This window comes from Chroicocephalus ridibundus, chromosome 6 (assembly GCF_963924245.1).
Source record: "Chroicocephalus ridibundus chromosome 6, bChrRid1.1, whole genome shotgun sequence".
Taxonomy (NCBI): Eukaryota; Metazoa; Chordata; class Aves; order Charadriiformes; family Laridae; genus Chroicocephalus; species Chroicocephalus ridibundus.
In genome coordinates this window covers 10,810,439-10,834,735 of record NC_086289.1, presented here as the reverse complement: position 1 = coordinate 10,834,735, position 24,297 = coordinate 10,810,439, and the positions used below count along the sequence as shown (strand labels likewise).

The window sequence follows — 24,297 nt, the reverse complement described above, 5'->3', positions numbered from 1 at the left end:
TGGATTTGTTGGGGAACCTGGCAGAGGATGATTGCTACATAAAGCTTATTTTTTTTTTAATTTTCATCTTTTATTACTAATTTACATTTTTACTGCTACTAGAAGACAGTGGTTTTCTTGTAATTCCCATGGCATTTCGTTTTGTTTGTGTGGAAGCAAAAGAAACAGGGTTCTAGACCCAGCATAGGAACAGGGGAATAGAAACCTCATTTTTCTTCAGTACCTGGATTCATTATAAATGGGATGCTTGGTTTTGCGCATCTCGTATTTTGCACATAAATAGGATAAACCTTTGTTCTTAAACCATAGGGTTTTTTTACTATTTGGCTTAAATATATGCCTTCTCATGCATTTGTACACACCCAGCAAGTGCCTGCTGAGATGTAACTCCTACACCTGGAGCAGCTGTAACTGCTTTCCTAACTAGCAAATGCTGCATAACAAAGCAGAAGACTTCAAGGATTCTCCAAACTCTGCCCCCCCCCCCTTTTTTTTTTAATTACTAACGTGGGTATCGCAGTGCGTGATGATGTCATGGAATAAATCCCTGGAGTTGGTTTTAACTGATACATAGAAACGTTTAAAATTTTTCTTTCATGGCAAGAGCACAATTATATTGGTATTTTCACAATTCTATTTCAGATGAGAAGAAGCAGATGGTTGCAAATGTTGAGAGGCAGCTCGAAGAAGCAAGGGAACTGGTACGTTTTGGCTTTTCATATGTTAACAGCAAATTCCTAGGGAAAACAATAGGATCATTAGTGGTAACATTTAACACACTTGATGACTTAAAAATACTTAACAATAATACATTAGAAAATGAAACAATGTTTTTGAAATAGTTCTTATTTGAGGATATACAATACCCAAGAGGAGCATATCCTTTGTTAATCTTGTGTTTAAGCGATTTAAGTTTTGAATTATTGCTGTAAACTATCACAGGCTACTACAGGCTTTCAGTTGTGGATTAGGTCTTTTACTTTAGGAATTGAATTAAATATTTACACACCTGGACTGTTTGGTTTTTTTCTTGTAGGACCCATGCATGTACTTGATTTAATCTGTCTGATTGTCTGTAGGGCTGTAGATCTTTTTTTCTCTCTTTGAGCAAGTGAGCCATAAAGATACTTAGTTGTTTGAGGTCAAGGGGGCAATGGAAGTGTGGGTTACTGATCTGAGAAGAGCATGTATGTTAACTAAGCATTAGTTAGTGATCCTCACTGACAGAAGAAAGCAATATATGTTAAGCAGCTATGACTTTTTTTTTTTTAATAATTTTTTTCCCATTACAGCCTGTCTTGTCCTCCATCTGGATGAAGCCTAAAAGTAAAGTTTTGTAGATGTGGAGTAGCTGAGCAAAGGTGTTGATGACAGCTGAGATTGACTTTTTCCCCCATAAGCAATAGTTTCTTGCCTGAAGGTGCTTTTGTTTATTGCTTGCAAATGAGTTTGGTCTATCTAGTGTCAGAAATGTAATCTAACTGTTAAGATAGGGAAAGGAAATCAGTTCTCCTAGCCTGAAGGTTCTTATAATTGAGCAACTTGAATTAAGGACTTGGTTACTAACTAAACAGTAATATTGAAATTCGCTTTTTAAAGTGACTTCGGAAGAAAAAGGTCTCTAGAGCGTTTGTTGACACCTGTGGTCTTTTGGTTTAAGAATTGAATTAGTTTTGTAGACCAGATGGTTGGAATAGTATGCAGGAAAGCTGGAAAACTCTGCTGCAGGCTCACTCTGTGAGGGTGGCAAGGTGCCTAACCTCTCTGATTTGGTATTCTCAGTGAGAAACATGGTAAATGTACTGTACCATCTCATGAAGATGTTCTGAAGATGTATTAAGGTCTTTTGGACATTTTCATATTCAAACACCTGAAATAAAGTAAAAATCTAGAAATTATTTTCATCTCCTTTTCACTACAACTTGACATGTCAAAAAAGCATAGCAGTACAGGGAACTTGTAGCATGGGTGGTCTGATGAAAAATAATTCAAATTTGGTTTTCTACTTGAAGTATGATTCGAAGGAGCAGAAATTGAGTTAATGGCTCATTACTTTTCTCCTTGTGCCAGAAAAAGATCATCTAAATTTGTTAAATCTATTTATTAAAAGATTAAAAAGTAAATCCTGTGTCTGTACTTTTATCCTAATGATGATCTTCATTTAATGTACTGGCTTTTCTTTCACGCTTTTGTTTTAGATCTTGTTGCTAATGCTGCTAGACAGGTGCTTAATTCAATTATTGGCTTTAAGCAATTACCTAACATGTTTGTGATTAATGTCAAGGCTCGAGTTTAAAAATCAATTTGAACAAACCTGCTAATAACAGAACTGATTAAAAAGATCCTCTTTTAAACTAAAGGCTACAGTAGAAAATCAAAATAAACCGAATTCCTTGCTACTGGTAATTTTCATACATTGGTTTTCTTCGTTTTCCTGGGTAGTCAAAGCTGGGTTTAGCTGATTTTGGTTTATTTCCTACTTGGCTAGGAAATAACACTCTCATGTATTATAAATATTATTGTAGAGATAATCTATTTACATTGACTAACCACTGATTGTTTTAAAACACTGCGTGCTTTGTTTGGGTGAAATCACTGGTGTAATTGATTTGATGTATGTGTAGAACTGACACCCAAACTTTTCAGACTCCCAGGCTGCTTTTTCAAGCCAGAGCTGTTGAGTTAGTGGTCTCTGGAGAGAAATCCTGTCGTTCTGCATCCTATGTGGATGTAGAATGTGGATAAAAATGTTATTCTTACCAAGTTTTTAAGAAAGGTGAATGTTGTGATAACCTTAGGGAAATTCTTTTGAGTAAAAAATCTGGCATGTGCTAGAAGAGCTGGAATTAGCATTTTTGAGTGAAATTCTACTTTTAAGAAGAAAAAAACTGTCTGTGTGTTATTTGCCTTTGTGTTTTATGAGGGGCCCATCCCAAAATTGTTGTGTTGCAAATGCTAGGTTATTCTTATCTAGACACTTGGCTTTTTTAGCATAGATCTCTATTTTAGTTCCAGGACTTTAGAATCTGAATAAAATAGCGAGTCTTAGAAGTTTCATAAAATGCTAGCAACTCTTCAGAGCAATTTAATGCGGAAAAGTTCCTGTGGGAGGGGGAAACTTATTTTGGAGTTTCAATGGACAACATCAGCAGCACTATCTTACTTTGTTGTGTTTTTTTGAATGGAAATAACAGTGGCTGCTCTGCTTTATTCTGTATTCAGTGCTGGGAGTGTACTGGATGTTATTAGGAGCAAACCTACTAGGTTAAACACCTGAGGAGCGCTAAGGATGTGGCCTGGTTTGTGAATTTGGGCAAGAGTTAGGTGCCAGAATGCTCAGCTTCACCACAGTGATGGCGAGTTTGAACATAAGCAATAACAGAAGTTTGAGCTTTTCTGTTTTCTGAGGAAAACTTGAGCTTCTACAGCCAGGTAATTCTTAGCTTTTAGTAGAATTTAGCTCTTCTCTTGCTCATGTATGAAAAATACGATTTTATGACCAATAATATGAGCCTTGAAAGTGAAAATGCGTGAAGTTAGGTTGCATTTAGGTTTACACCTGCTTGGACCACTATGTTCTGCATGACTTCACATGGAAATGTATCAGCCCAGCCACAAAATCTCATGTTTAATATCATGATGAAAAAAAAAAGGTGTTAAATGTCAGTCAGCTTAAATATGCATGCTCTGTCATTGTTCCTTGGACCTTACACTCTCTGATAGAATCAACATTTTGGATTTCATGGACTGTGATCCTGATCTTTGCTGCAAATTCGGTATTCACTGGGAGATGGTTTTGGTTTTATATAATAGATAAGAACTAAGACTTCATTATAATATCCTGACCTTGCACATATAATTTTATGTATATACAAGGAATGTTTTATATGTTTGTAGAACATTTGAGATAAAATATATTGAGATGAAATTGATAAGAAATAAGCCATTAACTCCAGCTATCGGTTTAATTTGTAATACACCTTTGGAAAGTTAAGCCTGAGCCAAAGAACCGGGTAGAATTAGAAATTACTTTGTATGCTTCAATTCATTGCTGACTATTTAATTAAAGTCTGCTTTACAGTTTATTATTGAATATCATTTGTGTAATCAGAATAGATCAGGCTGAATAACTTCTGAGTATCTGGTAATTCTATTGATTAAATTCAGATGCTTTTCTTACTATATGAGGGTGAAATTTCAAAGTATAAGCAAGCGATTACGTAGGAATAAACTGTAGCACTCCCTTGTGAAGACAGGTAACCAGTAGCTTGGGACCCTAATTGAAAGGCATTTCTATTCCAATGCCATATTCCTCAACTGAGATCAGTAGGAGGTGAGTAAATATTGTTTCAGGTGCCTACAGCAACCAAGGAGAAGTATTCTTTTATCTTTTTAAAGTAAGTTGGAAAGATTTTAAAAGGCAGGTAAGGGATTCTTCAGCTGTGCAAAATAGAATTCCTGAGCAGACGGCACCATGTAGAGGAGGCTCCATGACCCAGTGGGCAGGTAATTAGCAGGCAGCTCAGCCCAGGTTTATAACTTCTTTTGATTTTCTGTACCTCTGTGCCATATTTTTGTGTTTCAGGCCCCTTAGTATTCTACATTAGTATTAAGGAAGTCTTAAAGGTGGAGGAGCAGGCTGTCCCCATGTGCCGAAAAATGAGCCTTCGGGGAAGGATACTGGCCTGGCTGAACAGAGAGATATGGTCACAACTCAGGGGAAAAAAGGAAAGTTTTTGGCCTTTGGAAGAAGGGGCAGGCCAGTCAGGAGGACTACAAAGATGTGAGGCTATAACTAGAACTTAACCTGGTTTCAGATGACAAGGACAATAAAAAAAGTTTCTATAAATACATTAATAATAAAAGGAGGAATAAGGAGAATATCCATCCTTTATTAGACAGGGGCAGTAACATGGTAACAAAGGATGAGGAAAATGATGAGGTAATTAATGCCTTCTTTGCCTCAGTCTTTAGTAGTAGGACCAGTCGTTCCCTGAGTACTCAGCACCCTGAGCTGGAAGGCAGGGACCGGGAGCAGAATGAAGCCCCCATAATCCAGGGGGAAATGGTGAGGGACCTGCTGCACCACTGAGACACACACAAGTCTCTGTGGCCAGATGGGATCCACCTGAGAGTACTGAGGGAGCTGACAGGAGTGCTCACCAAGCCACTCTCCATCATTTACCAGCAGTCCTGGCTAACCGGGGAGGTCCCAGTAGACTGGCAGCCAACAAATGTGACACCCATCCACAAGAAGGGCCAGAAGGAGCATCTGGGGAACTCCAGGCCTGTCAGTCTGACCTCTGTGCCTGGGAAGGTCATGGAAGAGATCATCCTGAGTGCCATTATGTGGCACATACAAGACAACCAGGTGATCAGGCCCAGTCAGCATGGGTTCATGAAAGGCAGGTCCTGCTTGACTAACCTAATCTCCTTCTATGACAAGGTGACCTGCTTAGTGGATGCGGGAAAGGCTGTGGATGTTGTTTACCTGGGTTTTAGTAAGGCCTTTGATACAGTTTCCCACAGCATTCTTCTTGAGAAAATGGCTGCCCATGGCCTGGACAGGCGTACTCGTCACTGGGTGACAAACTGGCTGGAGGGACGGGCCCAGAGAGTGGTGGTGAATGGAGTTAATCCAGTGGGCGGCCCATCACAAGTGGTGTTCTCCAGGGCTTGATATTGGGGACAGTTCTCTTTAATCTGGATGAGGGGATCGATTTCACCCTCAGTAAGTTTGCAGACGACACCAGGAGTGTCGAGCTGCTTGAGGGTAGAAAGGCTTTGCAGAGGGATCTGGACAGGCCGCATCGATGGGCCAAGGCCAATGGTGTGAGGTTCAACAAGGCCAAGTGCTGGGTCCTGCACTTGGGTCACAGCAACCCCATGCAGCATCACAAGCTTGGGGAGGAGCGGCTGGAGAGCTGCCTGGCAGAGGGGGACCTGGGGGTGGTGGTTAACAGCCGGCTGAATATGAGCCAGCCGTGTGCCCAGGGGGCAAGAAGGCCAACAGCATCCTGGTCTGTATCCGGAGCAGTGTGGTGAGTAGGACTAGGGAAGCGATCGTCCTCCTGTACTCGGCACTGGTGAGGCCCCACCTCGAGTACTGCGTTCAGTTTTGGGCCCCTCACCACAAAAAACACACTGAGGTGCTGGAGCGGGTCCAGAGAAGGACAACGAAGCTGGTGAGGGGTCCGGAGCACAAGTCTTAAGAGGAGCAGCTGAGGGAGCTGGGGTTGTTCAGCCTGGAGAAAAGGAGGCTGAGGGGAGACCTCATCGCTCTCTACAACTCCCTGGAAGGAAGTTGTATCCAGGTGGGGGTCAGTCTCTTCTCCCAAGTAACAGGTGATAGGACATGAGGAAATGGCCTCAAGTTTTGTCACGGGAGGTTTAGACTGGATATTAGGAAAAATTTCTTCACTGAAAGGGATGTCAAGCATTGGAACAGGCTGCCCGGGAAAGTGGTTGAGTCACCATTCCTGGACATATTTAAAAGATGGGTAGACGTGGTGCTTAGGGACATGGTTTAGTGATGGTTTCTGTCAGTGTTAGGTTGATGGTAGGACTTGATCTGAAAAGTCCCTTTCAACCTAGACAATTCTATGATGCTGCATGGCAAGGCTAAATAGAAAAAGCTTTTGAAAGATATATTCTCTGATGTTTTCATGCATTCGAATGTATACAAGTTCTTGAATAGTAATATCATTAAACCCTGAAATTCAGCTATTTAATATACCTACGTACAGACTTGGGATGCAGGTTTAGGCAGTCAGTTCAGGCTTTGCAATTCTGCTGAGTAAGCAGTATTTTAAAGAATAAGAATTATTTTAGTAAACATAGAGGCTGGTGGAAAATAAATCTTTAAACGTGCATATATATATATGCACACACATGTATATGTATGTGTGTACATAAAAATAAATAAAATACCTTTTTCAGCTAAGGGTTTCCAAAACCATACAGCTATTTGCAGGGACTTATTTAACTTCAGTTTTACTATTTTCTTGAAATAAAATGTATTCCTCACATTTGGAATTGAAATCCAGAAATGTTTGACTAGAATCATTACTTCTAAGTGTTAATAATATTAATTTTGTCACTTGTTTGTTGACTTAAGGCTGTGTAAAGATTTTGATGAATTGCTTATATATTGCAGAATAAAAAAAACATTTCTCAGTAAAGAAGGAATATTTCTTAGTATTCATGAACAATTTAGGTAAGTTCATTCTTGCTTTAATTACCCTTTTGATTTACATGTCTCTTCTTTATTTTTACTTGATAGCTTGAGCAGATGGAACTTGAAGTTCGAGAAATCCCACCTCAAAGCCGAGGAATGTACAGCAGTCGAATGAGAAGCTACAAACAAGAAATGGGAAAACTTGAAGCAGACTTCGTGAGTTTTTCACATATTAAATAAAGAAGGCATCTATGAGAATTTTTAAAATATAATAATGCAGTTATTCATGCAATTGAGAGGATATTTTTGACTAGTGTGAGAAATGAGTTCTGTGTATATCTAGCTGTATTTATGGACAGATGAAAACCAAACTGGGGAAGAGAATTTTTTTTTTTTTTGTAGCAGTCTCCTACCAATATTCACATTGCTAGCCTTCTGTTCCTTTCCCCTGGCTCTGAATTGTTTCTGTGCCATTAAACACTGAGTGTTCATGCTGTAGGCAAAATAGTCAGCTTTTAATCCTGTTTCTCAAGGAATGACTGTTAGAATATCAGAGTTGATACTTAAATTATAACGTAAGTATACTCAGTGGAAAATAATGGTTTGTTTAAGACAACTTGTGGGCAGTAACATGAAAAGCAACATAATCTCCAGTACATGGAACTTTTGAATGTAGTGTATCTCATGTGCGTTTTGTTTCTTAGGCTCTGTGATTTCATTTCTATTGCACTTACATTCTTCTTGGCTTTTGTACAAATTGGTTATAAATACTACACTTTTCAAGTAATAGATGCAAACTAACAAGATTCCCTTGTCTAGGGGCTTCTGCTACAGTTATCAGTCCTCTTTTGTGACTAGGATTTGTACTGAATAGATTTAGAGACAAAACTGTTTCCTCTAAAATCCTGAAACAGTTCAAAGGGATTGCAAAATGTAGGAAAATACTATGTTAATTGGCAGCAGCTCAGTTCCTTCAGGGTAGGGAGAAAGAAATAACTAGTGGCAGTATTTTCCATTCACTGGAGAACTGTCAATTTGCACAGGTTGCTGGCAGCAGTTTATTCCTTCAGGGGAGGGGAGTCAAAGTTTATACCTGCAGCCAGGAAATCCAGCTGACTGTCACTCCTCTGTGCTTCTGCCAAGTTGACCAGTCGCACAAAAATATATTAGTTAGAAGATGGTTGTGTAAAGTTTGAGGAATGTTGAGGTAAAAAGGCTTGCATCAAAATTTTGAGGCAATCTCATGCTGTTCTGCTGTGTGAAGTGTGCATGGCCCTACTGGCTAAACAGGGCTTCCAAGAGAGAGCGATTTCTGGACCAGTAATGAATGCTGTTTGTCTTCTCGGATGTGGGAGAATTTTCTGTCAGTATATATTTGTTGCTGGCCTATTTCTCTGTGTAGGCAGAAGGGAGGAACTGGTACTTCCCTATTCCCAGGCAATAGGGAGTGGGAGAGTTCAGAACTGGATGCTCTTTATGGAAGAGGAGAAATGAGTGTATGTGAAAGAAATGTGTCAGAGCACTAGGAGTTATGCGATTGAAGGAACATAAGTTTGTGCTCAGAGCGAAGGAGAAAAAAGAAGGAACAGATCGTAATAATGAGTAACAAACAACAGCCCAAAACCCAAGGATGGCATTCAGGAGAAGAAAGTGGAGTGAAGGATGCAGCAACATACCGAAAGAAAACAATAGCTATGCTTGGAAAAACCTCAGTTATGTGGAAAATAGTTTTGTTACAACTAAATTCCCTACATAATTCCAGTTTCTAAGTACTAACAGTTTTCTAAGTTTGTTTGTGAGAGTTTGAGAATCTTTTTGGATTGTTCTCCAATCAAATAGCAACTTGTTGGAAACTGTATAGGAAAATGATTCAGTTGTGAGTTCAAAGAGGGAAGAGAAGGAAGGAAAGAAAATGTTATTTTCAGTCTGTAAGCTGCAGGGCCACCGAAGGTAGGAATTTGAAAGTATGTGCTGAAATGCAAGTGCTTTCACATGTTCTGCCTGAATATTGTCCTCAATGAGTTGTGAACTGTTTGACTGTAAGCAACGCGTATAGAGTTTGTATAAGAGCTTTAGCAAACCTTTAGGGAAAGCAGATCTAACTACTTCTAAAATGAATTCGCATTTATAGATGAAGGGAAATTCTTAACTGGAAATGAAAGTGGCGATTTCAGGTTATGATGAGCTTACAGGTTTGCTGGTCAAAGCTCTTGGCTCTTCCAAAAGGCACCCAGATGTGAGCTTGCGGAGTTAAGTGTTGTTCTTTTTAAACGGAGTTGGAATCTCAGCTGGATCCCACTATATTTGGCTTGGCCTCTATTCCTGTGTGAAGTCGTATGTGCACTGAGCAGAGGACATTTCTCAATCATCTTCAAGTCTATGTTTCATTTTAAAGAAATCATGTCTGTGAAATGAATGGCAAAAATTACATACCTCAATATATAGTCTTTTTCAGTAAGTTCTGTATTTCAAACATGGAGTGAATGCAGAACTGGCACTGGTAGTTTCTTTTATGTTCATCATAATGAACATGAGTTTTGATCTTGTGGTTATTTGTATGCTTTGTAGCATCTTCAAAATTTGCCCTCACCCAAGCAGTTACGGAAAACAGCAGCACAGCAAGATATTTAAAAGTTAGGAGAAGTAAACATGAGGTATGTGGACCTGTCCATTCTTTACTTGCAGGATGGACAACATTAAGGTTTATTTGTGACATGTAATATGTAATTGGTGACTTTATTTGGTCTTGGGCAGTATGTATAATAATGACAAAACACTGGGTTATCGCTTTAACATTATTTAGTACATGCTGTGACATCTTAATGAATATATAGTGGGGGGGGTTTCTATGCACTTTACTATGCCAGAAGTATATTCTGCAAAACACGGATTTAAGCTTGGTTGAGCTATACTTTGAAAAGTTACTCCAGGCATGGCTTGTTCATCTCTAACTTTTTAATCAAATAAAACAAGTTGTGAGTAGGTGATTTATTTCCCCTCATTGCTAATCCTTATTATCTTGAGTCACACCTGCAGTTAGTTATCAGCGCTCTGCAGTCCAGAGGTGTGTGTGGAGGCAATGACATCTGTATTGCGCACAGGTAGTTGGTAACCCACTAATTGCATTAAATCATATCTGAGGAGAAAAAGCCACCTTGCTCCATTTTGGCCCTCCTTCTTGGAGAGTAACAGTGGTAATGAAAAAAAGAGCAGCTCAATTTTGTCATTAAAAGTACTCAGCATAGCACTATGAATAAGGATAGGGAAAATTAACAAAACAAGTGTTCCACCTCAACTTAAGGCAGCAGTGGTTTCTGATGCTTGCCTCAGTGCTGTGCAGGCTTCCACGGAGAGCAGATACCTGGGGAGAAATATAAGAATAGGGCAAGCATAAAGTGATACTTCTTTGCAAAAAAAGCCCTATACACCTCAAAAAGCTACCTTTCAAGCTTGCTTACTCTCTGTGATAAATGTATCAAACAGTTAAACTTTGTGCTGTTTTTTTTTAACTTGCAGATGTAAATCTTGGTTTTATCATCTTATTTGCAATATCATATACCAATATTGCATTTTTATAGCGGGATGTTGTTCCTATTGGCTCAGGAAAGCTGTAGTGCCAACCCGTCGATGAGTGCGGGGCTCCTGCAAGGACCAGGCTCGCTGGGCTGCAGAGACTGGGGTAATGGCTCTATCTTGTGGCCCGAAGTGGAGTTGCAGACCATGTATTTGCGCTTTCTGGGTTGATTAAGGTCTTGGGACCACCTACTACCGAGTTACTGAATTTTAAAACAATCATCCTATGATCAGGTCTTTTTCCGGTGCCTACCAATGCACCATTATGTGGCTTAAGCTTGTAAATACTTTGTTTTCAGCTATTTCACATGTAGAATGTCCATTGTGACTGCCTGCATGAAGTAAGTTCTGAATGCAGAAGCAGCCTTTTATTTTATGCAGTCTTTTAAATACATGGACTACAGGTATTGTTTATTTTTTTCAAATAAAGCTTTTTTTTGTTAATTGTTACCTGAAAATAGCCAGTGCTCTTTAAATAGTGGGGATAGGCAGTGGTAAAAGGCTTTCCAGATATTATAAACGTACTTTGACCTGAATCTATCTCAGTTCATGTGAAACTGTAACTATATAAACTTAGCAAATGTGTGGTTATATGCTAGCATTTGTATTCACCACAAGGATTCCATGTACTGGCTCAACATCAGGGCACCATAAAAAAAAAAAAAAAAAAAAAAAAAAAAAAGCGGGCATTTTCCTAAAAAGCTTACAGCTGAAGTATAGTGTTCAAATAGATGAGGAAATATAAGAATCCAGTAAGACTATATTACACAGCAATATTCCTATTACAAAAACAAGTACTACACAATCAGTGCAGTATAGGAACTGTTCCTATTCTGTCATGTCAGCACAGAAGCAAATTTTACAGGTAACGTTTGTTATCAATCCAAGAGACAGAACTCATTCCTTTTAAAGACTCAGAATTGGTACTGATTTTGGTTATTCTGACCTTCAACTTAAAAGAAAAAAAAAAAAAAAGAGGGGGAGAAGTCATAGATTACATAGACATATACAGATATATATATTGTACAAAATCTGACTAAACATTTAAACATTTTTAGCATTTAACAACAGCTTCAGTTCAGTCAATAGTGAAGTTATATATTCACATTTCATACCTCCTACAGGTTCTGTTTAAGATCATTGATAAAATGGCAACTGCTGTTAAGCTTTAAAAACATTTAAGGAGATAAGCAAAGGAATTTCATTTGATAAAGTTAGCTCTTTTGTATGACTCTGAAGAGCCACCTGAGTCCAGAAGCTCACCTGAGCAACTGCTACAGCTGTGTCAGTTATATTCTGGCTGCTTTTTGCAAATACTGCTACCCTTATTTCAGGTTCAGCCACCTACCGAGACAAATAATCATATGGTTATAAGCCTAATGAACAACATTTGTCAAATGACAGGTTAGTGGCCTGTGTCTTTATGGATAGTCTTCCCTAGCTTTCCAGTTTGAGCTAGAAGTTTAGAGAGTCAACTGTTGCTGCTGGATTATTTTGATTTAGAAGGCAAAGCATTATTGCTTTAGAGTTACAAAATCATAAATGGCGTGTGGGACAGTTGTATATATCTTTATAGTTGTATCCTAATGCTGTTATTAAAAACAGGGAACCCACCATGTGTACATGTCATGTACGTGTGTGCACCCTGCATGGGCAGGCATGCACGCCTGTTGTGAAAACCTGATCTTGTTGACAAATTTGAAACAGATTAGTTTTTGCTATGTGAGTAGTACAGCTCTTTTGAACAGGACTGTGGGGGATTTGTTTTAATGCACGTGAGATTGAACTGGTTAAGTTTCAGAAGAAAGAGTTTGAAAAATCTGACCATGTACTTTGACGATCTAATTTTGAGAAAGCATTTTGTGAACAAAAGTTCTTTCACTGTGCCATTTTTATAAATACTGTCACCTTCTTGAGATAAGTAATCAGTCCTCTACACTGCAATCAAGCTGTTGTGTACAGAGGCACTGTGAGGTTGGGTTTCTTCCTCTGTTCCTTTTCTGATGACTTCTGGTACAATGTTTGTCTGCTTGGCTGCTGCTGAACATTAGGCCAACTTTTCTATGGAGGCAAATTCCACATTGTCTTCAGTTTGTTTTTACTTGTGCCCCACCTTGGCAGGTTTGCGGTGGAAGAAGGTGGAGGCATTTGACATTTTGCAATGACTTTATTTATAATACTGCTATTTTAACTGGGGGAAAAGTGATACAGGAAAGAACTTTTTTTTGGTTTTTTGGTGTTTTGGGTTTTTTTTTTGTAACATTCAAGGCCTAAACTTGAGGTTTCAATGAAAGATTAAGAGGTGGTATAACTTAGATCCCCAGTAGATAACTTGCCCTGATTTATTTACAGCTTAAGAATTTTTTAATAGTTCTGTATGGAAGCATGGAGCAGGAAGGAAATTTATTTCACCATGGAATTTTCTAGTGATGACATGGTTTTCTTTAGAGGAAAGTGTGAAAGATGGGACTTAACATGCTTAATTTGTAATTAACCTAAGGGATTATGATTGTCTTAACTGAGATTCCTGAGGGGCCAGACCAGTGAAGAACACCTTACCTCCTGGGTTTTATAATTCTGTAGGCATTGCTTACAAATAATCTTCCCGTGTTTGACCGGTAAGATACATCTCATAACACAGTATGCGAAGAGATAATATGCTGGGTAAGGGCAACGGAGCAGAAAATTTTTAATGTCAATAAAATTAATTCTTTAACTAGATTCTTCTCTCAACAGACTTCACCTTGATACTCGTAGGAAATTGTGTGTGTTTCTCTCCAGGGATGTTGCTCATCTGTTAACATGTAGGAATGGGACTGGTGAGTTTTGTGGCATGCTGTTTGTTGGTCCTTCGTCAAGTCAGTGACTGTGGAGATGATGCACATGATTTTAAGAAAAAAACAGTTTGTGGAGTACTAGACTTGGCTGAGCGATTACAAATAAAGGTGCTTTCAGGAAGCGATTTGGTGAGTCTGATAATTCTTGTGTGGCTGGGGGCTATGAATGAAAGGCATATTGAGTCCTACAGCGCACTGTAAGCATTCATGCCTCTCTCTTTCCTTTCTCCCTTCACACACAAAATGGTTCTGTATTAAATCAAGCTAAAAAGTGGTTTATGGCAGAATGAAATCCTCCTGTAAAATATGTTTTAAGGCATGTAATAGAAATTCAGCATGGCATCAGCTCTGCCTTTTTCACTTAACATCCTTTCTCACCTGGCAGTCTTTAGACAAGTCTGGATGCCAGCCCTCATCAGCCTTTCCCAGGTGGAGAACTCTCATTTCTCTGTTTACCATGTAATTTGTTCTTACGTTAAAACTTCTACTTCTCAAAGTTGTAGAACTAAATCTGTTTGCTGGTCTTCCTAGTAGATAGTGGAAGAAGCAATGTCCACTCAAAATGACTTCTAGCCAGCTGTGAGTAAAGTGACTTCATATACAGAAGGTGAATACTGTCTTTTGGGGGGCAGAAGGAGGAAGGCTTTAATGATTTCCTCTTTCTTGGTGATTTCTTATTTTAGTCAAGTGATACTCTCCTACCTGTCATGCAAAAAGAAGCAAGCTGTCTTTGTCCTGCTTTTGATAGCAGCAGTAATAAAGGTTCTGCAGTTGGAACATAGATGTGGGATGCGATGATGAATAAAGCAGAACAGAGCCTATCTCACTCTCCCTTCATTGTATTGCTCACCTGCACTCATATAAGTAGAAGTTTGATTTAGTTTCTATCGTGACTTAGAAATATAAAGATTTCAAGAAAAAACAGCAGACAACTGAGCAAAAAACCCCATTATTTTAATATGCTTGCTTTTCAGACTAGAACAATTGCACTCTCCGGTTCCTCAACGTGTTATTACTCTTTTTTTTTTTTTTTTTTTTTCCCCAGCTATAGAGAGGCTAATTTGTGTTTGACTGGAAAATAGGGAGAGACATGTGCTACTAGTAAAGCAAAAAAATAGGGAGAAGGTACCGGTTTGACACTGGAAGGATTGATTATAGCCCTTTTCAGATTTCTTGATTTGTTTGTTCAGGGAATGACACTAGATGGCACTGTTTGTTTGCAAAGCAAGTATTTTTTTTCTTTTTTTTTTTTTTTTTCTCCCCTCCCTTTTTTTTTTCCTGTTTCTTTTTTTCTTTTTTTTGCTTTGGTAGTAACTGAAATTACTGTTTCATGAATAAAATATTTCTGGTGGGATTTGCATTTCTATATTGGCTGAAGATACTGTGTTGAATGTTTTATTAACCAGCCCAGTGCAACTGTCAGCCTATTAAAGAGATCCAATGGACCCTGTTTAGCTAAATAAACTAAATAAATCCAATTCGTCAAATTGTGTTCCTGGCTGTTTATTTTCCATTCTTTTGATGTACAGTTTATTTTAAGTTAAAGCCACATAGTTTTAAAAATTAATGTGAAAATAGAATTTAGTGTTTGAAACATGAGGAGACTAATTGCCATGGTCAAAAATAGCTTTCCTTTATGGTGAAGCTGCCGTCTGGTAATTGGTGAACTTTTTATTGGTGACTGATTAAGTGTCCCATGTCAAAAATTGGTTTGGCAAACAAGTGGTTAATGGTTTTTTTTGCCTGCTTGCTGGGTTCTGTTGCTTTCATGAAATGAAACTTGAAATATAAGCACTGCTGTTAAAAGTAGCTATTTCTACCCAACTTCAAGAGGTTTGTGCTTCATCTTGATATTTGCTCAATCAGAATTCAAGGGGAAATTTTCATATGATCATTACATATTAAACGCTTGTTGAAATTCCGATTGCATCATAGGCAAATATTAGAGCGTAAAGCAATCTCTTTACATAACTGAATATATTGTATGTCTGGTTGTCAAACAGCTGACAAACATTACAAATAATAGCATTCATTATATTCTGCTAGTACAAATAATATTTTAGTTACCTTGTTTTTTGCTGAAAACCTTTGCCATAGGAGACAGGCTATAAATTTATGGTAATGTTATTGGCATAGTAAAAATTCTTCTGTGTCAGTTAAAAATTCTTGTAAATGCAAATATATTCTAGATTTGTTAATAAGCGAAATGAAGAAACATTGATGGATGTATTCACTCATTCTGGCGCTTTCTGTAGCGCTGCTTTAGTGATGTTATATGTTAACTTTTGTGTGGTTTACAAGAAATTGATGCTGCCAGGTATCATATTTGCATAGTTTTACTTTTATGATCTCAGATTTCCAAAACTGAAATACAGAAATTTAATGCAATAGAAACACAGTTGTTTAAATTCTGTTTCTGGCTTTTCTCTCAAGAAATCTACTCTAACGGATTAAAAAGTCTTTGTGAAGAGCTAACGCGTTAGTATGAGTTTGATAGCATTAGGGATTCTTAAGGAAAATCGTTCAATCAGTTTGTTCTACCTTTTTTTCTTACAAATTATGGTTGAATTTAACTGAAATTGTACATTTTTGTTGCCGTCCCTCCCCCAAACGCTAACCCAAGAACTAAGTAGATATTTATGCAGATATCTTCGGTGTTGGATAAAGGGATAAAGTGCAGTTTCCTTGTGTAGACAGACTTTCATTTGTTCTGAAAAATATTAAAATTTCTTTAATATTTTCAAGTTGCAATTATTTAAAAATGCCATTTAATAACTAAACCACACAATGTTAGCCTGTTTTCTCTCTGATAAAACCTTCCCACTTTCTGCTCTAAGACGGTTCTTTTTAACATATCAGTAGTAAACACAGAAAAAACTTTACTTTTTTTTTTAAACTGGCTAGCGCAGGTAAAAGGAGATGGACTTTTACAGCAGTGGAGGAGATGTCTTGTTTCTGGCTTAAGACTTGATGAGGAAGGAATATAAAGCAAAAAAATGCAGCTGGAAGTGTATTAGAATTGTCCCCCCCCCCACGCCTCTCCTCCCTGTAATGTTCTTTACTATGTGAAGCATATGGAAAAAGTGTGAATATCTCTGTTCTTTTGTTTGGTAACTTTTTTATTTGTATTCTGCAATCATTTAGTAGTCAGTCCCAAGTACAGTCAGCTTCCCTTAAAGCTGCTGTACAAACCACAACAAAAAGTGGTTCTTGGCCACAAAGGCTGTTTAAAACTTGCTGTTCTTTCCCAGTTGGGGAGGAAATCCCTGCAAAGGCTAAAGGATCTGTAAGTTGTATGTTTGACAATTTAGTGCTTGTATACATTTATAATAAGTGGATCAAATACAGTACCTCCTTACTTTTCATCCACTTTTTATAAACTGCCTTTAGGGTGCTAGGAACATAAGTCTTTTCCAATATTTAATAAATACTACAGAGATTTCACTCCTAAAAGAGCTGATCAATGAAAATTAGAGTAGGAATATAAAGAACAGATAGTAAAAAGGAATATAGCAGGTGGCTTCTGGGATCAGCAGTAGAGCAGAGCAATTTTTCATGCTGTAGTAACATTTAACCATTTCTGATGGGTTTGACGAAAAAAGATTTTTGCTAACTAAATATTTGGTGCCTCGTGTGTAAAGAAAAAGAAATTGGGGAGTGTATGCATGGGCTCTGCATGTTTCCCTTTGAGCAGCATTTGTGCTTACTTCCTCAATCCCCACAACTTTCCAACGTGTCCTTAATTTTATTATTATTTTTTTTTATTTTCAGACAAGTTAAGACTAGAATGAATAAGGGCAGTGTTTGCCAACTTACCCTCCTGGTCAGCGCGGAAACATGTTAGGTAGGCTTTTGGAAAACACTGAATTGCAATTGCAGACTTTGTACCTGTTCACTGTAGACTCAAATGTGAATTCTGGCAAGTCAAAGAAAAGGCTGGTATTGTGTTTCGTGGGTCCTGGCTGGGACCTTACATAGAAAATGTTCCTGCATTACGAAGGCAACGCTTTCCACTGATTCATGAGTAGAAAACTTTGAGCCTTTAGTAAATCAAATTGTAAGCTTTGCTAGGGCGTATCATCAGCCAGGAAAAAAGTGGTATTTAATATTTGAGTTGAGAGAATAGTGGTATTAATGTCAAAGCAAATTCTGTTATTTCAGAATTTGAAAAGTAACTTTCCGTAATGATGGTTGGTATTTTGGGATGTGTAACTGCAAATATTTTGACATAGGGATCCCTCTTTGTAGAGTGCCTAGCACAAAAGCATTTCTCACCCATGAGTACGGCTCTTTGTCACTGTGATAGTGAGCATTAACTAAACAGAACTGTGCAAGGAACTGAGTTGTTCTCTTGGTGTGTTTCTTGTGATTATTTTTATTTTATTTGTTTAAGAAATAGAGGTTAGTTTCAATATTATGGATTGTTCCATTAGCAGCTGTCTTTGAAACTACAGATTTTCATTTTTTATAATTTCTAGCATCCTGAAAAAAAGACTGAGAGGCATTTATCTAGGATTAATGTGGTTGGGACTAAAACTAATAATGCAAGGATGGGTTCTTAACTATATTTCCAGGAATATTTTTTATTAAAAAAAAAATGTTTGATTTGTAATGACTGCGTTTTTGTATTGCTTTGTAATTCAATGCTATTAATACCCCTAAGTGACCATGTGATTTCCTCTTCTTTCTGCCCAGTCTTCAGGAGAAATCAAACTCTGTGGTTCAGTTGTGTAAGCTTCCCACAAAGTTAGTTCAGTCAACTAAATCAAGGTAAAAAGTTACAGAAAGGTCAGGATTAAGTTAGGGGTTGCTAACCTGAATCGCTTCCCCAGCCTTTTTAAGCCCTTAGTGTTCCTTTTGTCTTTTCCTCACCTTCTGTCATGTTGTCCTCCTGTTAGATCTTTATTTCAGTTGAAGGCACCTGGGCTGCATCTTTCTTCTGACCCATACTGCGAGTCAGTTTCAAACATGTTATTAAGGTCCCCTTTTTCCATTCATGAGCTACATGTCTGGCATTCAGCAATGCAGATTGGTGGCTCAGCACTTGTGCCCTCTAGAGATCTTGGTTTAAAATGCGTGAATTTTAGAATGGCCATAAGGAAAATTTGCTCCTTTCCCTCCCCATTTTCACTTTTCTTTTTCTGCTTCTCTTTCTGGAACAAACTTTAAAAGTTTTCACTTTTAATTTGTACCTAAAAAGTACTCTGTAGCTAAGGTCATCTGCTGAGTTCCCTTCTCTCATAATCTAGGACCAGTTTTCAAGCCATTTTATATGTTTTAAAAAAATATCTTACCTGAGGACTTCTGTCCCACCTGGGGCTTCACATACAGTAGTGGTGTTTGGTTTGGCAGTGCTGTGATTTTGAAGTGAATCCCTCAGTTTTCCTCGCTTACTGCACGTGAGTCTGAATAGGATTGCTTTTTGAGGAAAATTAACTGGAAACCCCATTTCAGATACGCATCAAACACAGAAATAAGGATCTGAACCAAAGGCTGGTGTTTGAGACAGCTTTGAACCATGTTGAAGTGAGGGTGTTTGGTCTAAGAACTGGGCTATATCTATTCTGCGATAAAACCTGAAATCATGTACACTGCAGAAACAATAGTGGAAAAACTCCAAGAATGCTACCTGTTCTGATGTAGTTAAATGTATCCTTTTGGAGCAAGACTATCTTTTGAGGTCCTTCCTTCCTTTGTGGAATATTTGGGCCCTTTGGAAATTTCCATTCACCATCTCATACCATATTTCAAACAAAGGAAATCAGGGTGCAGGCTTCTGTAGCCTGAAATCTGGTTATTAGTAAGTTTGGACTACTTTTATTTTTAGTTGTCTTTTCAGTTAGCCTGATTAGTATATAAAGATCACTTACGACGGATCATGTGTCAGTTCTTTCACCTACTTGTCATGTAAACAGAAAAACAAAGCTGCTTTTCCATCATATTCAATGTGCTTTCAAGGTCTTCAGCACTAAATTTCTGATATCCACAAAGGATTAGTGGGTGATACTTACAATATTCTTTATCTATGTCCCCAACTGTACTCACTGTGTTTGTGATTTTTGACACAAAAGTTACATGAATTAGTAAAATTCCTGTTATCTAAGCAACAGGAAATCCAAATCAAGTCTTGGAGCATGTTCAGCATGTCTGCTGTATTCCAAGAAATCACTATCCTTAACCCTGTGAACAGTTAAGAGGCTGTGGCATGCAATACTTCTTGATGTCCATAGTTATCAAATCATAGTATCAGCTTCATTATATAATAAGCAAATTCTTCTCCATGTCTTATGTTGAGGTGTAGGGTGGGACTTGCTGAAGAGAAAAACAAACAAACCTTTTCTAGCAAGGAGAGGTCTCGTCTATGAACGGTCTATTCTCTGTTTCCTCCTTGCCTTTAAACTTTTCTGTGCTACTGGCCATAATTTGGCCTGAGTTTGGCTTGGGCAGGATTGTTTGAACTAATCTATACAATGGAGTTTATCCTTGCATTCAGATAAATAAGATATTTCTTTTCCCTATAGAGCAAGCTATTGCAATCTGGCTGGAATGACTTGCTGATTAGGTGTTGGCTGTGTAGTGGTGGTGGGAGGGATGGAATTCTTGAAATGAAGCTGTGCTGCCCTCTATTACGTGTTTTGGGAAGTATCTAGAAAGAAATGAGAATAGGTTGTCCTTTTGCCGTTATAAACGAAGAAGGTGGACCTATGATAGTAGTGTTCCTCTTGAGGGAATTGAATCAAGCACCTAGTGTAGAAAGTGAAGTGAAAACAAATGTATTGCTTTGCTCAACTTCAGAGTTGCAGTTTCTTGTGCCTTATATTTTAACTTTTATGCAGGCTTACTGTATTTTAGATCAGAAGAAGAAATCTTTGGTGTGTGTTTAAATACAGGTGAACAAGTTTGTGTATTTGTGCATTGGTTTTTTTAACATTAAACAAAGCCCTTTCCCCTGCCCAATACTGTCACAATGAAATTCAAATTCTACAAGAATTATAGTCTGTCTGTAAGCTTCACTGTTGGACACATCACTTCAAAAATAGCCATATGAAGAAAAATGCGTGATGCACTTATTGACAGAGAAAAGGCAATAAATCCAATCTGATTCAGGAAGCTGCGAAATATTTTAATAACTTTTTGACATTTTCCTGTAGTCCTTATTTACCTTATCAATAGTTATGGTGACATATGATTGTCAACTTTTTATATTAAACCAAACTAATAAATTAAACATGTTGTGTTTATACCTGATGAAAGCTGACGTTTTGGAAAGGTGTTAAAATATACTGACAGGTCTTGTTCATAAACTCCTTTGGTATAAATATGTAGATGACATCTTTAGATATTGTTTGTACATAGGCTGATAGGCAGGAAACGTTGACAACGTAACAAATGCAAATGTCAACCCCACAATTTAACCTTTCTGTGTAGGAAAAGATGTTAGTTTTAAGTTACATGTATCTTTTAACTTTATTTTCAAAGTTTTTTTTGAGCCTGTTATCATTGCCGTTTCATGTGCCAGTGAAAGTAACACTGCAATAAGAAAGATTTGCACTTAAGAGCTTTTCTCTGTGGTGTTCCTACTTAAATGACTACAGCTGAGAGGGTGTTTTTTCCTCTAATTCTTTTTATTTCTCATGTTCTCCTATTACCTTCTGAATCTCTCTGCTGTATCACCTGTTCATTCATGACTTGCCAACGGTTCAGGGCTTGTAAGTCTGACACAAGGGCAGTAAACCAGTAAAACTATTTTTAAAATGTTACAGCAGTTTATTGTAACAACAGACATGTGGCCTTGGCTTTAACCCGGATCAGGGTTGCTTCGTATGCAGAATATTTCTGACTTGACCCCGGCCTCCTCCATGGTGACGTAAATCCAGTATGTGTTATCTGCTTGACTTTTTTCTGCATCCTCTGCAAGCTGCAGTTATTATGAAATCTTGCAAAAGTTATGCCCGGTTTCTGGTGGTGAGGGCCGTGAGGGCACCAGTAGCCCTTAAGGGCCCTGAGTAGCCTCCTCCACTCTCCCATGGCCCCGGGCCTCACTTAAGGGCTGTGTGTCTCTGCTCCAGGGGTGCCAGGGGATGCTACTTTCCAGCTCCCCGCGGCCCTGCCCAGCCATGGGCCTTGCCGAGCTGGACCCTGATAAAATCCTGGCCTGAACTCTGGGAGCTGTGCCAGATGTCCCAAGGGACCTGTAAGTTCCCTGTCCTCGGCCTTTCTGACTTTGAAAACTGCTTGATCCAAACTGCTCGAGTAATGCTTTTCTATCACACAGCTAGGCATGTCTGCCTGTGGGCTAATGTCTGGGTGAGCAGTGTGGCGTCTTTTGTGTACCAGCATGGAGGGCTGCTGGTGGGATTTCGTAGTGCTGACTTAGGGCATGCATTGAAATATCAAGTATCTTGCACTGTTTTCGGAATGGGAATGCCCATTTTGATTGGTAGGTGTGAACAGAGTTACCACTGAAGCCTGTAGCCTGTCTAAATTATGTCTCTCAAGGTGCCATTTTAGTCTGGTGAGGGGCTTTAAGAATACAAACTTGCTGCACTTTCATGCTGTCCTCTTTCTGTCACCCAGGCTTTTTGCTCTCTCTTTTGGTGACCGGTTTCACAACCAAGATGAACTTTTCCATCATGTTCTTGCTGCTGCTTCATGCAGGTCTTCCTTTATTGCTATTGAACGTGCACTCACTGGTAGATTGGGAATGTATTAGTAGATGTTCCATGATGTTTCACACAGCTCTCAGGTTGGAATCTCCGAGAACGAGAGAGTGCTTTGAATATTAACTCTATAATAGCTAAGGATGTATCTGTGAATCTCACCAAGGATAATCCACTCTTTCCTCACATGTCGGTGAACGTGCTGTACTCTGTGTGTTGGATAGAGAGGTTAAGCAGAAGTTTGGGAAGGGGAGGCTGGTGTTAATTGGTTTGTGACGCTGGATTGTGGGAGCTGTAGCTGTTATGTCAGGAATTACAATTTGCTAAATTTTAGTAGTGGTAGAGGAAGGAAGTTCTACTGCTTTTGTTGTCTTTTCTTTGTGAATGAGTTAAAGGATGTCCACAGTCACAACTGGACCTCTGTTATAAATAAAAACAAAAATGTACCAACGGTTTTGGTGTTCTCAAAGTGCCTACAGAGGTAGTTAGTGAAGGTCAAAGTAATGGGAGGTTAGTGCAGGCATATAAAATTTAATAGTTTTGGAAGGCTTCAAGTAAATTATTCTGGAAAAGAGTTATTTTTAATAAACTCCTTTAACTTGGTATTGAATCAATCAGCCAATTAGTGCAGTCCTGTTTTGTATTGTGGAAACTTTGGTAGCAGATTAATGAACACCAACCTTTTGGGCAGAGATATTTCTGCAGTTAGACTGACTTAGATATTATGTATTAATTAAAGGTAGCTCTCAAAAGCATTTTTCAGCTGTATATTTTTGCTTTTAGTTAGATGGACAGATTTGGGATGTACATCTGTGATACTGCATAATTGACAGAAAACCCTCTGGTATTTGACTGTCCAAAGAACATGAAAGGTATACTTTACTGTGCAACAATCATATTCTGTCAGATGGTTGCATTGACTTTCTGAAACAGTTGGAGAAAATTGATAAGACCTAATGTAAATGAAACTTACGTTTGATACTTACCTCATGTTACCTCCCTGTGATACCAAGCAGTTCCCAATCGTGCAGTAAGCGTGTTTTGCATGGTTCTTATTCCAAATCTTTCCCTGGGGAAATCACTGGAAGTTGTGGGACAAAGCTCTTTCATGTGCTGTTTAACCACCATTGACTTAGTTTCCTGAGTTATCTAACTAGGTGGCTTGATTTAATCCACTTCCTTTATACAGACTATAAATTGCTGCCTTGTATCAGTAGCACTGACCATTTTTTTCCTGAAAAAAAATATACCTTTAATTTCTAAACCATTATTTGGAAATGTAGTTTTAAGATTCCCAATAACTCTGGCAGGGCCTGGGTGCAGTGTAGCTGCAGTGTACTTTTGGAAATTGCTATTAGTTTGCATCTGGTCCTTTAGCTTTATTTAGCAGCTTTTCTGCTCAGTGTAGTACCAGCTCTCTTTTTCTTCCCCTAGGTTTTTTGTTGTTGTGCATTTCCTGCTTAACAGAATGTTTGTTTAAGTAGATATAAGTGCGGTGAATTTCCTGGAAGTTACTCATTGGGGAAATTGAAATTAAATTTTAAAATATCATTAGTAATGCAAACAATAAATTCTTTCATTTGCTGTAGGCGTCTTTAGGTTGGAATGACTAGAAAAGGTTCTGGTTAATTAGAAGTAATTTGTTAGAAACCTGAATCCTTTTTTTTTTTTTATTTCCTAGATTAAAACTCAGTTCCCAGCTGGATGCTTATAAGTGCAGGAAATGTAATTGTGAGATGATTAATTGCAAAAAGATGGATAATTGGAGTTCATATGATATGTCAAATATGGCTAAACCAAAAGGTTTTCTGCATGTTGAAAGAGATTGGCTGAAGTCTAGATTGCAGAATATTGAGCAAGGAGTGTTTTTAGAGATTAATAATCACAGATTGCTGCAAAAGGACTGGGCAGAGCTTGACTGTAAAGAGCTAACCCCTCCCAGCCCTTTCGGGTTTTAATTAGCATGGGTTTGGTTTTGTCCTCTTCCCTTTATTGCTGTTATGTGAATTGGAGATTAGGAAGCACAGTAAACATCATACATCTAACACCA

At 38.3% G+C, this 24,297-nt stretch overlaps 1 protein-coding gene across 5 annotated transcripts in view; it reads left to right on the top strand.

Moving 5' to 3' along the window:
- The window catches only part of VTI1A (vesicle transport through interaction with t-SNAREs 1A), a 284,284-nt gene that overhangs the window by 7,500 nt on the left and 252,487 nt on the right, over window positions 1–24,297 (top strand). For all 5 annotated transcript variants that reach the window (XM_063337611.1, XM_063337613.1, XM_063337609.1 and 2 more), the window contains exons 2-3: window positions 643–701; window positions 7,283–7,393. In XM_063337611.1, the coding sequence (XP_063193681.1) occupies window positions 643–701; window positions 7,283–7,393 (170 nt within the window). The remainder of the gene's footprint in view (window positions 1–642; window positions 702–7,282; window positions 7,394–24,297) is intronic.